A 13,985-nucleotide genomic window follows, 5' to 3' on the forward strand; every position below is an offset into this window, starting at 1 on the left:
CTCCTACTTGAGAGCGCTCTCTTTAATTAAGCTCTTTGTTGTACAGGTGAGAAACACATTTGTGATAATTTTACTCTCCGTTCGGATGAGGTAGACTTGCAGGAGAACACATTTTATCTACTTGAGTCCCTGGCGCAGCTGAGAGAAATAATGCTTGTCAAAATAGCCAACAAGTCCCCCCCGCTCCTTACCGTACTTTGTTTTGGTGGGGCAATGAGGAAGATGTACAGGCAGCAGAAATGACCCACATTGGTGCGACTCGTTATGAATTCGCAATGATGCTTCTGGGCTTGTTAGCACACGGCTGGGGAGCCAGGGTTGATGAGAGACAGTCGGCTATATCAGCTAACCCCTCTGCAATTCTGTTACACTTGTTTATAGCTCTTGGCAAACAGCACACCAAAGATACTTTACCTTCTGAGAGAAGGTCAGGGTTAAAGGGGGACGACTACTTAGCATTTCACAAGGAGACAGAGAGGGCATCCTGAGCAAAGTGAGCACGCAGGGGAAGTGAGGAAAGAGCAGATTGAATGATACAGATAAAACTGAGCTGACTGTTAAAGTACTGACGCTTGGTAATATGACCAAACAGTGCAAAAACACTATGGGATTACATGTTACCGTGGATTATGTTTTTCCTAATCTTTCTGTGAATTTGAACCTTTATGTTCTATCCCTAGCACAATGTGAGAGGATTTGTAAAAATCTCCCTGGTCTGCATGAATATTGAGAATATTTTTGAGTGACATTCCCTCAACCAGTTTCAAGTTGCTGTGCCAGTTTAAGAGATGCCAACTGACACAGCTTAAGTAAATGCAGAGTTGGTTACATTAAGCTTTTTGTTCAGTAGAGTAGGGATGATAGTTGCACCTGCAAATTAGCAACTCTTGTTACAAACACACATGCAGACCTACAGGGAATGTGTTTATGCGTTTGTGTGTGTGTGTGAGTGTGTGTGTGTGTGTGTGTGTGAGTGAGAGAGAGAGAGAGACAGAGACAGAGAGACAGAAACAGAGAGAAAGATGATGTAACCTGAGCTGCTCACAGCACTTTAACATGATTGGTTTAGGTGTTTTAAAATGACAGGAGCTATTTGTGTTATCCACATGGCTTCTGACCTACAGGTGTTAACAAGTTTTCCTGATAAACTGTGGTAATTTCTATAAATTCTGTAAACTACAAATGCAAGATAATGAAGAAAATGGTCGATTGAGCTAAGCATTCATTTTACCAGCAGACAAAAATGATGCTCACCATTGACAAAGCTTGCGCAATGTCATTTTAAATCCAATGGCTGAATCATTTAGACACATATAGATTGCACAACTTTATATTGAAGGTATTTTGTATGACCTGCAGCGTGAATTTCACTGCTACCCTTCCTGATCAAAGGCTGGATTTTGCTTTCACATGATGCACATCTGATGATGGACATTTTTCTACCACCTTCCACAATGCAAGATAAAGCCATTTTCTACTGTTGCTGCGAACTCACACATTTCATAGCAGCTCATGCAGAAGCATAATCAGGGCAAATGAGTCCATAAATGATTGACACTTAATTGAACCAACTATTTCAGCAATATTCAAACTAGTCCGAAATCATCCAAGTATTATACAGGTCCAATGTCAGAAAATCCAACAAGAAACAAGGATTTCTGCACATTTGTTAATCAAACATAGTAATGAAACAAAGATTTATCTCTCTCAGGTGTTCAAATAGAATAAATTTATTTTTGCATTTCTGAGTAAGAACCTGCTCTTTACTCGTGTCTTGTCTTTAATTTATGCTTTAGTACTTCTTGCTGGCTTCTGTTAATAATCTACTTTGTAGATACAGATCATGGGGGGGTGGGGTGGTGGGGAGTTGGGGGGCATGTTGGAGTAAATGTAACAGTGACATGGATTTCCAGTACAACAATAAATAAATTAACAAGACATAAATAAATTAACAAGACATACATCAACCAATGGCAGTTATTGATGGAAGAATGTTGATGCGTTCAGGTTTCTCACTGCTTATGGCTTTCAATCCTTACGGTAGTCGAAGCATACATAATAGAAGCCACAGCATGTCTTTGCATGCTGAGCACATTTCTATTTCTACTGCATCCTCACAGCAAGAGATAATCACGCTGACCCACAATAAGCATGGCCAAACCGTGACCGACAGTGCAGACGTCACAGTGAACGAATCGGCTCAACATGTGTGTTTGTGCTGTTAAGTTGGTGTTAATGGGAGCTGAACACTTCTTGATGCTGTTTTAAAAGCTTTGCAATGGCAAACCACTGGAAGCGTGAGGTACAGGAAGTGTCAGGAAGTAGAGGCTTTTAAAATTTACCTCTTGTACACATCTAGTTTTGGACATTTTTGACCATTGTTTCATTGGTGGATATGTTTTAAATATTTCAGGAATTAATGGTAAAGATGTAGGTAAAAAGAAGAGATTAAGCCAAGAGTTAGTGAGTGAACCTTAAAGGGGAACTCCACCTATATTAACATTTAAAAAAGAAATTCTTGTGGAGTAAGAAAGATGTGTGCTTACTGGACCTCCATAGCCTGCTCTTCACCCCTGCTTGAGCCCCCCCCCAAATCTCTGACTTTAGCTGGCTCACTATTTGGTGAAAACTATTTTGCAGTAGCACAATTGATAATTTGGTCACACACAGTTTCATACATGCTTTCCTAAGGATGGTATTTCAAAGAATTGATTCAGAAGAACTGATTTCTTTATCTTAACTGTTCTTATCCTTAAATTAGTCTAAGGTTGCGTGATATTATGTATTAGACCAGCGATTCCCAAAGTATGGTGCGCGAAAAATGTAATGGTGGGGTAGTAGTGTAATAACTACAACAATTATTTTTTGTGGAATTTTTCATGAAATAAACCTGAATTGAAAACTTTCCTTTGTAAATTTAATTTAAAATTAAAAACATTATTATTAATTGTTAGCTCATTGCTACTCACACATCTCTTCCCCTCTCCCTCTCTCTCAGGCTGAGCCGTCCACGCTATACTTACAAATCCAAATATGGATCCTCTTTTTGTCCACGTAACTTTGACGCAGAAGTATAAATTGCACTTAAAGCGTCAGTAACGCGTTACTGTAATACCATTACTTTTCCCAGTAACTAGTGATGTAACTAGTTACTTTTCTAAAAAAGTAATATTATTACAGTTAGTCTACTAATCCAAGTAATGCTGTGTTACTGCTTTACTGAACGTACCGTGCTTGACATGAATGCGCGACTGTGCGGCAGCTGAGTGGCACCGGATCATATGTTGTTAATGTCCGCTGATAGCCAAAAACTAAAGGGAGAAAGGAGAACGAGGGAGAGAGTCGTTCTTTCCACAGCTGAGTAGTAAGTAGTTACTGCCATTATTGTGTCACAGTCTAAGATGCAAAGAACATTGTTGTCTATTGTAAACTCTGTGCAACTAGGAAAAAGCTAAAAAGCTAATTTTACATTTTATTTATTAAACATATGCTGAAGCTGCACAGCAACGTGAAACTTACAGAAAGAAACTCCGGCCTATACTGCCAGCGATGCATGCACTCCTCAGGAGAGACTGGCATTAACGTAACGTTTTGTAAAAATATTGAATACTGCTCTTATAAATACATGTGCAGAAAAACAGTAGTTCAAAATTCGGGATTTACTTGCTTTATTTTTTTATTTCAGCTGGTGGTGTTAAGAAACGTTATATGTTTTGTAAAAGACACACTCCTTAGGCTACATTGATTTATTGTGGCAGCTCACAAATAAATCAATGTATGTCATAATTAACAGTGACCGCCACATATTGATTTTCAGGTTTTTTTTATTAGGCGTATTTAAAATCGTGTTTGATTGATATATTCATGCAGCATCTCCTCTCGCTCACTCGCTCGCTAGCTCTCTCTCTCTTTCTCTCTCTCTCATGAACACCACTGCACAAACCTGTCCAAAGTTAGAATATAGCTGGGTTGTAGATATATATATATAGGGAGAGAGAGAGAGAGAGAGACAGACAGTGAGGTGTGTGTGGGGAAGGTGCAGCAACCCGGTCAAGATGTAGAAGCGGGTGCGCTGCCTAAAAAGTTTAGGAATCGCTCTATTAAACTATTGTAATGCATTATAATAGCTTCATTCTGTCCCCACTCTGTCTTTAGACTCTTGAGTAGATAATAAAGTAAACAATACAGTATGTACATGTCTAAGCAGAACATAGATTGAAATCCCAGGACTGCACTCTTCTGGACCTCAGATGTTGTACATGAAATCTGCTGGAGACACCCAGTTTGGGGGTCATAGCCTCCGATGCTCCGATTACTGTTGCTTTTACTCTCCACATCTTTTATATTATTAGTATTTTTCGAGCTTTTCATGTTCCTTCTTCTTGATGTTGCTGTCACTGGGATTGCTACATCTATTCACTGCCATATTCTGCGGTTTGTCAATCACCACAATGTCTGGTTGGTTGGCCATCACCAGTTTGTCAGTCTGGATCTTGAAGTCCCACAGGATCTAAGCTTGGTCCTTCTCAACTACCTTAGGAGGTGTCTTTCATTTTGACCTTGGGACTTACAGCCCATAGACATGACAGATGTTCCTGTACACTATGCCAGCTACCTGTTTATGGCGGTCCATGTACGCCACTGTTCCTGCCTGCATCTTACACACTGCTGTTATGGCTGTACTGGTATGGATGGATGCCACTTGCAAAATCTGCACCTAGGATCCAGCCTGGTGTGGTAGACCCCAGCCTAGGCCCCTATTGATCTTGTACCGAGTACCTGTTCTTGTGTCGCCATGATTAGTGCTTTAGTCCAGCCTTTTTTTAGTCAATGGTAGGATTTTTTGTCAGTCAGTGGTACGCGCTATGCATCGGCTTGTCTCTCCATGGAGGTTCATCCTCCTCCTTGTCTTCATCCTCTGGTTTCTGCTGCCTGAGGTATTCACGGCTTGTGCAAACCACACGACTTTCAGCGTCAGCAAATCGCTGTGCTACACAACTTGCTGTTTTGTAATGGGAGTCTTGAAGTCAGGATGTTTACACCACATAACTGATCGGTGACAGTCACTAAACGACTTGTCTCCAAACTACGTTTGAAAACACATGAGAAAGTGACACAGGAAATGACTCAAAACTACACACAAAACAGGAGTTGGATCTTTGTTATTTCATCCTCGACAGTGATCTCGACACTCAGTAGCCCTCGGCTTCCTTGCTCTGCTTAGTGTATAGTCTCAGGGTGCTGGATCAGGGGTGAAACCCTCCATGAGTTGTGAGAAGCTTTCTTGTCTTGATGTCAGTGGCCTCTATCTCCTCCTTTGGCCAGTTTATTATACCAGCGGGGTATTTGATGACTGGCGGGGCATATGAGTTGATGGCTCGGATCTTGTTCTTCCCATTCAGCTGACTTTAGAGGACCTGCCTTACTCTGTGTAGGTATTTGTAGTGGAGTTCGTTGCTGCCTCCTCATGGTTTCATTTTGCCTGTGGGATCCCAAGGTATTTGTAGCTGTCCTGAACATCTGCAATGTTAACTTCTGGTAGTTCAACCCCTTCGGTCCTGATCATTTTACCCTCTTTTTGATACCATCCGACACACTTGTCCAGTCCAAATGACATTCAAATGACAATGTTGATCAGTGAGTCGATGTCTCGCTCATTCCTGGCATACAGATTGATGCCATCCATGTAGAGGGGGTGACTGACTTAGACGGTTGTTTCACTTCAGAACTGGTATCCGTAGCCACCCTTTGTCTATGCAGCGGGGATAGTGCATCATCTTGGTACATGCCGCACTTGATGATGACTTGCTCACTTGGCTTTGAGTTTGCTTCCAGACTTGTTTTTCACAGCCCCCTTAAGCTTGTTATCCGTATTTATTCATGGTCGAATTTAGTCAGTAATTTTTATGCTTAGTAGTTGTTAGTTGTGTGTGTAGTTAGTTTAATAAATCTTTCATTTATGAAGAACTTGATTATGTTGTTTGTGTGTACGACATATACGGTCACTTTACACTGAATCAAGAACTTTGTAGCAACTTTCAGGTTGAGACTGAAGTAATGTATTTTTAATTACTAAATAATAAATAATGTATGAATAAATCCAAGTTTAATTCTGTTATTTGATACACTATATCTGATAGCCGAAAGAAAGTGCAAATCGGCTACTTCCTCATACCAAATAAAGGTAATTCACTACGATTATTTTAATGCCTTAAAGCCTTATATCGACCAAAGACCCTTTCAGACCAGGGGCCCCAGTGGAGCTGCATGCACTGACTATATATCCACCACTGGTGAGGAAAGTAAATGAGAAATCAATCAAACACTTAAGCCTCATTTCATTGTGTAAGAGCACTGATCCATCACATGGTGTTATGGTCTGAGACAGCCTCTGCTCCTCTGCATGCTGCATGACTGCTGAAAAAAAACTCTCTCTGTGTGTCTCACACACACAAATACACACAGAATGCAGACTGAAATATCAAAGGTCAGTAGAGAGACAAAGGGAGAGACTGGTGTCATTTTACGAAACCCTGGGCCTCTGAGCTCTCTGTCCCTTAATGTTTGTCTGTGTGAAATCAAGGACACAACTGGAAATTGTAAACAGGGTATGATGTCTATGTGTGGCCATGCATATTGTAGATGCCAGATGTGCCTTACAATGCCTAAATCATCATTCAGTTTCAGCTATCATAAAGCCAAAAAATTGAATAATGGAATTATGATGGCAGAGATTATATGGAAAAATGTTTAAACATCTCAATGAGAGCAGAGTTTATCAGTGAAAATTATTTGACTATACATACTTTTAAATAAATGATGCCAGACATAAACTGACTGCCAAAGATCTCTTAATTTATTCATGAATATGTGTTGAATGTGCATTAAAAACTACAATAAACCCCCCTTTGATTCTGCATCATGTTATCATGTAATTTCTTCATACAGTAGTCATGTCAAGTGGCAATTAATAATTCAGTGCATCAGTCGAATACCAAAAATGCCACTTTTCTGTCCACCATTTTAGTCCTCAGTCAGAGCAAATTAAAAAGCCACATGTCACAACTACACCACAGTGCCACACAATGGCCAGGAGTGGAAAAGCATAATGAATGCAGATTAATTAAAGGGGTAATTCAAAAAAATGTAGATTATATCTTAACAAAGTGGGGAGAGGGTATTGTTTTCTCCACTGTCTGATTGCTTGTTTGTTTAGAAAATATCTCCAAACAAATTTGGCTGAAATTCACAGGAAAGACTCATGGCCCAGGAACCAGCTGATTAGTTTTTGATGATGATCAGGGTATGGGATTTCAACCATTAGACAGTGTTTCCGTGTTGCTGGGAAAGTCCAACATACACGTACTAAGTTTGGGCGCTAAACAGCATAGCATTATGCTTCTTTGTTTGATAATCAAAACCCCAAAACAATCAATAAACAATTAGTCACTAGGATACATATATGAAAGTTGGCCTAGTCCATCACAGTACAGGCATTTATGCAAAGGAATTTCACCTTGAAGTTCAAAGACGGGTGCAATGCCAAAGAGTCTTGATTAAATGACAAACATGGTTTTGCTTTAAGCACGTATAAGAGCAAAATACAACGTAGAAGACAGGAGGAACTGTGTGTCTGCAGCTTTTTGAGCAGTGAAGGGAATCGAGAGTACTCAGGACTGAATGTGAGCTAATTAGTGAAGAGGAAAGAGTGATGTATTGCTGCAGGATGGGTGGTTTGTACCCTTGAGGCTGGAGGGAAATGTGGTCGCACACGGATCCTTCACAATGCAAAGATTTTAATGTTGTTAAAGGTTAAGTGTATAATGCTCATATGAGGATATCTCATATCTCTATGCCTTTAGTTCAAAAAACGTTTTGTCCTCCTGGAAATGTTTACACCTGTCGGACGAAATACAATTCTTGCCAAACAATTATTTTAAAAATCCCCCCTACCACAAAATTTTCTTAACTGGTTGTCTGGTAAAAGTCTACAAGGTTACTGCACCCGGCCAAGAAATAGTTTGGCACATAACCCCATGATAACACCGGAATGGCCATTTTTACACTTTGGTGTAAATAATGACAGCTAATCTTTTTAACTTTACCTTTGGGCAGAGACAGGCCAGCTGTTTCACCTGATTTCCATTTTTTTTCTAAGCTAAGCAAAGCTTTAGCCTTATATTGGCGTACACCTGTATTGAATTAGGTCATTGCCTTCATTGCCTCGTAATGCAAGTGATTTGCTGTTAACACTAGTCATGCTCTGAAGAAGGCATATGAAAGAAACGTGTCATCGATGATATTTTAATAAAATATAAAGCTATATAGGGTGTCTGTATTGATCGTTGCTATTCGCCTCTCTCAAATTTATTATTTAAAAAAAATCCTGTCCACATCTTGTATCAGTGGTTGTGAACCCAGAAACTGCAGGGAAGGTAGCCAAACAAAGAACAATAATAAAAAAAGACTGATCCCTGCTGTATCAAATAAGTAGGAGTATGATAGCTTATTGGGAGGTAAACAATGAAAGCCATATAATATTTCTCCATGGCTTTATTCTTATGGTACCCAATTACCAATATAGTTTCCTCTGGATAGGAATGGCCAGCCTGGTGTTTATGTGTGTGTATTTGATGTGTGTTTATGTGGCTCTGTGCCTATGTGTACCTGTGTGTATTCGTTTGTTTATGCATTTTTGTGCTTGTTTGTGAGCCTGTACCCGACGAGAAAAAAATTACGTTCTATAAAACGTCTCCATAAATGGCATGGCACAATAAATCCAAGGCAGAAATATTAAGTGGAACCAATAGTTTGCTGGACCCACTCCAGATTCCTAGTAAAACTCACGAGTCGGGATGACCTTAGCATTAAAAATATATATTTTACAGGGGAAATAATCCAATTCCATTCCAATGAAGGCATCACTGACATGGAGCTATCTGTGCTGTGCACCTGGGCCTTTCCACTGAGAGGTCATTTAGTATACATTCTCTCTTTTAGGGATAGCTCTATTTAATACAGCATGAACATCCAAAGACATAGTATTTTGCAATGTCAAGAATAAAGGAAACAATGGCAAAAAAAAAAACAGTGCTGCAAACTGTTGCTGTGTTCTAAGAAGGGAGCCTCCCATGTGTGCAGAGAGACTAAGCAGCGAAGCTACAAAGGAAGCATGCTCAAGGACAGCTGTTTCTTGGATGGAGCAGTTTGTGAGAAGCATCTTGCCTGTGCAATGCTGCAGCAGCCATGAATAAATGCAAGGAAAAACAGAAGATCTCATTGCACTCCACACTGAGCCACAATGTGATTTGGAATGTGACGACATATTTAAAATGTGAAGAAGTCCTAAGATGACACAATTTGACTGTGTACTTGGAAAGGGATAACATAGAACATGAGGCATTTCTTTATTATATATTTTAAAAGCAAACTCCATAATTTATTAATCAAAGAAAACATGCAAAAGAGAATTTATTATACTGGAAGAATATTCTCCCAATAACCTAACAGCATTAGCATAACGTCTGTGATCCTAGTTGTAGAAACCACAGTGGACCCCAGAACAAATTCATCTGCATGGAAGATATACCTAACCTGAATCCACTCTGCATTTCTCTTTACAATTATGCTAAGGAATGCACTGAGCCTCTGGCTGTGCAGTAATGTTATCTGCCAAAACCCTCTGGAAACTGGCATGCATTGCTCAAGAAGTTGTCATTATGAATTTGCTTTAGTGTTACATTATCTCCTTGAGAAAACTAATTTCATATCAGGGTAATTGCCTCTGGTGGGGTTATGCAGGGCTGTTGTGTTAAAAAAAATGCTGATGAAGAGGACGGGAGAGAGAAAAAGTCATGCTGGCCCTCCCTCCCTATTTCTGTCTCTCAGTCAGATGAGGTCATCAAACACCAACCTGCTTTGTATATTAATGATGTAACAGCCAGGGATTTTTGGACAACCCGTCCCCAGAGACTGCTTGGCTGGAGGCAGAGGAAGACTTCATCTTGATTTAAGAGAGGGATAACACCCTCGATAGAACTGTGACAAAGGCTAGATAGGCAGTGTGAGAGGAGATAGTGAGGGAGTATAGACGCCAGCAACAGAGAGGAGAAGGCAGGAGAGGAGGGACTGTGCGCTACACTGTGCCTTTAAAGCACGAAGCCCCTCCTCCACAGAGCCAAGCAGAACAGCAGAGTGGTGCTGGCAGGAGCCTGAGCCCCACGATAAACTCTGGCATCAGCTTCCCTTCATCCGGCAGTCAGCGAGGACACAGTGAGGGCGCAGGGGCAGAGAGACGGGGACGGAGAAAGGGAAAGAGCAAGAGTGACAGAAAGAGGGGGGGAGAGAGAGACGAAAACAGGCAGATAGACAGAGAGGGAGAGGCTGTCATAGGAATCACACAGCTCCTTTTTCACAGCAGAAGCTCTTGCCATTCAGTCTTGCTGCCTCCCGACACAGGCGAACGCTGACAGGGATGACGGGCGGCGTGTTTTCGGCAGCACAGTTATCTGAGTGATGGTAACGGCCGCTGCGGCTTCACAATCCCAAGCAGGAGCTCTCCTTGCCGCTCTGGCTGTTAGTCATCTTCAGCTTCCTCTCTCCCTTCTCAGAGAGCTATCAGGGCCATTCATCGTTCCCATCTCATGCCTCCTGCCTCCACCTCCTCCTCCTCCTCCTCCTCCTCCTCCACAGCTTCATCCTCCACTTCTACTCCTCCTCTGATGAGCCACAGCCTCAGAGTGAAATAACCCTGCTGACAGAAGCTTCTCTCTCTGTCAAGACAGTAAGTAGGGGAGGGAGGGAGAGAATTGTGTGTGTGTGTGTGTGTGTGTGTGTGTGTGTGTGTCTGTGCGGGTGAGACAGAGAGAGAAAGAGAGGAAGAGAAGAGATGATGTTAGTGTGTGCGACAGAGCTAAAGAACCAGCAGGTTGTGTGTAGCCTGAATGATCCTGCTGTGCGTGGACAGAGAGCTCTGGGCATAGCAACAGCAAAGTGATGCACAGGAAAGGTGAGTAGGTGTGTGATCTTACGTGTGTGTGGACGTGTGTACATGAGTGTGTGTGTGTGTGTGTGTGTGGAGGTGAGGCAGGTGCTGCTGAAGCAAGAGATGCATTTTAACGGCAGCTAGAAATCGTCAACGCAGTTAATTCCTGTCCATGTCTGAGTCTCCCTTACTCTATTTCTGTTCCTTCTTATGCTGCTATGATTTCAAGAAAGAAAGAGGAATGGAAGGGAAGGGAGGATGAGACATGAGAGAATAAGTGATTGCTTTCCTTCCCGTCTGTCCAGGTGCCATGTGTGATTGGCCAGCGCGCCCTGTGGCAGTGGCATCGCCCAGGATTTGGCGAGAAGCTCTCCCCCCTGCTTGTTCTCCGGGGCTCCTCTGGGAAGCTTTCTTAGGATTTATCCCGTCCTGCTGGATGACACAGAGCTCTCTGCCTCTCTGAAAAGAGTCCACAGAGAAAACATACACTACATGGATAAGAAGTAAAATAATTATCCAATCACAGCACAAGGAGGCAGACCGGGTTCCCTTAGCAACAACTGAAGAAGAGAAGAGAATCCTTTTTTCTTTCTGCTCCCTTGGTTTTTTAGGCACACCCCTGTGGACTGCTGTGGGTCAGTGTTTTCTGATAGGACTTGGAGAGCGCTGTGGCACTAGACAGGCTGCCACCCAAATTCCAGGGGACGGTGCTCATTCGCCCTCCAGCCTCTTGTAAGTGTGTCTCATGGACACCATGATTTTTTTGTTATCCCTCCACAATTTCTCATCACAAGTCACGTTCCGCTGGCTTGGAAATCAATTCAATCTGATCCCACGCCACCTGGAATAAGCCCTGCTTTGGGGGGAGATTGGACACTCTGTGAAAAGACCCGCACCTACCTTCCTCCCTTTCATGGACGAGAAATGAAGGACAACATGAGTAAGTCATCACCTGCAAAGAAAATGGATGTGAAGCAAAGTTTATTTTGATGTGAGTTTCTACTGACATTCTTTTTATTTTTCCTGGAGGAGGAAGCACCGCACTGCACAGAGGAATATTCCCCTTTATTTCCCAAACTGGATCTGTCCTATCTCCCTTAAAAGACAGTAGCCTCACTGAAGGACTATATTTAGAATGCAAATCTCTTCCCCGCTGGCCAATAATGTAGAACACGATCATTTTGAAAATTGAGCCACAGCTGGGAGTTCTATTTTTCTATCTACATTGGATAGCTTTCTCTATAAAAGGGTTAATACGAACCCCTTTTCTGCTTTCACTTTTGTATGTCAGCCTGCCAGTATGTCACTGTGTCCCACAAGTAAAAACGATTGTACAGGACAAGTGGAGGAGGGAAAAAGTCTTTTCCCTGTATAGACAGGCGTTTTAAATAGCATCTCCTCGGGAACAATTTCAAATGTACACACTGACACATGAGATGAGTTGGCTCAACACGATTATGTAAGAGTTTCATACCAGCTTTAGCCCATGTATTTTGCCTCTTTCTTTTCCATGGATTTACAGCGCTTGACTTTCCCCATGCTCATTTTCTCTTTGTTTTTGGAAGCGCCTACCAGAGGGCATGGATGTCAGAGTGTGACCCTGTGCCGAGTGTGCGGGCGAGGCAAGGTGTTTTGGCTGCCCAGGTGCTTTTAAGATGTTGAGGTCTCCCTGCGTGGCCGGGGCCCCTGTTCGGATCAGTAGCACTGAGGCTCCTTGTAGCCAAAGACATGGACCCCGACTCGGCTCCCCCACGCCCTCAGCCTGTTGGCCATTGGCCCCACGTCGCCCTGTAAAGGATGTCCCTCAGCAGAGCTCCGGCCCGGGACACCTCTGAGACCCCCAGCCCGAGAGAACGCATCCGCAGCCACATGAAGATGGTGATCAACCAGCTGGACGGTATCCTCAAAGAGCTCAAGGATGTGGCCAAGGAACTCCGGGAGGTGAGATTCAGAATCAGGTTACACATATCAGGCTTTTGGGATAGGAAGAGGGGAAGGAAGAGACAGAGGATGTGGATGCCAGGTGGGTGTGCTTCTCAAGTAGGCTGCATTTAATTAAGTGTAAAATTCTTTTCGCAGCATGGAGATTTTGATTAAGATTTGAAAGTGATGAGAGGTCACAATTTTTTTTGTTTTTGTAGCAGGAGGATATTGTTGATTACAACCGCAGAAAGGCTCTCTTCCTTTTCCAATCAAACAATTGCTTATCGCCAATTACAAATGTCCTTCATGTGCTCAGTGGTGTCTTGTGGGAGGTACAGTAGATGTGAAGAGCTGTTGAAAAGCCAGGCTGAAAGGAAACACAGAGGCAGGCTTAGATAAGATACAAGACTTAGTGCCGCAATAGTTATATAACCATTTTGTTAAGGATCAACAGGATTCCTACTGTATTTTTGCAACTGCCATGGTAACACTGGGAGATTTGTGTGTGCATGTGTGAGTATAGGTGCAGTACAGAGTTTGAACAAGGAACAACAAGCGAGATGATGTATATGTGCAGTGTTCTTGCATGTATCTCCAAATGTGTGGACTAAAAAAAAATGTGTGTGTGATAATTGAATGAGAGTACATCTGTTCATGTGTGTGAGAGTACAAAATGGCCCTCATCATCTTTTTGGGATATTTTCCCTGCAGTGTCCTCAAAGCTGGGAGCTCTTCTCGTAAAGCTCCTCCAAAGAAAGAAATAAAAGGCAGATACAGAGACAGAGACAAATGAAACCTGAGCAAACAGTTATTTCTGACCCATCCCACATCCTCCAAGCGCATCACATGATTAACCTCCCACCTGTTTCTGATCAGGAATGCAGAGGGAGTGTATGTGTGTGCTTCTAAATGTATTGAAGAAGCGAAATGTTGGACATTAGTGCATGTAATGACCTGAAGGAGGAGGAGGGTTTTGAACAGCCGGGGTGAAGCTGCCATAACTCACTCCATCACCACGCAGGAACCTTATTCCCCCCCCCCCCCCCCCCCCCCCCCCCCCCCCCCCCCCCCCCCCCCC

At 42.5% G+C, this 13,985-nt stretch overlaps 1 protein-coding gene across 6 annotated transcripts in view; it reads left to right on the forward strand.

Annotated features, from left to right (window-relative positions):
* The first annotated feature begins 10,208 nt into the window (after positions 1-10,208).
* insyn1 (inhibitory synaptic factor 1) overlaps positions 10,209-13,985 on the forward strand; it is a 52,933-nt gene continuing 49,156 nt past the window's right edge. The window contains exons 1-3 of one of the 6 annotated variants that reach the window (XM_046033668.1): positions 10,209-10,783; positions 11,290-11,975; positions 12,550-12,925. In XM_046033668.1, coding sequence (XP_045889624.1) covers positions 12,782-12,925 — 144 coding nt within the window. In that variant the 5' untranslated portion in view covers positions 10,209-10,783; positions 11,290-11,975; positions 12,550-12,781. Of the gene's footprint in view, positions 10,784-10,872; positions 11,009-11,289; positions 12,926-13,985 lie in introns of those variants that run through there. The other 5 variants (XM_046033669.1, XM_046033666.1, XM_046033667.1 and 2 more) reach the window with 5 other exon arrangements.

The sequence above is a fragment of the Micropterus dolomieu genome, linkage group LG20 (genome assembly GCF_021292245.1).
Source record: "Micropterus dolomieu isolate WLL.071019.BEF.003 ecotype Adirondacks linkage group LG20, ASM2129224v1, whole genome shotgun sequence".
NCBI lineage: Eukaryota > Metazoa > Chordata > Actinopteri > Centrarchiformes > Centrarchidae > Micropterus > Micropterus dolomieu.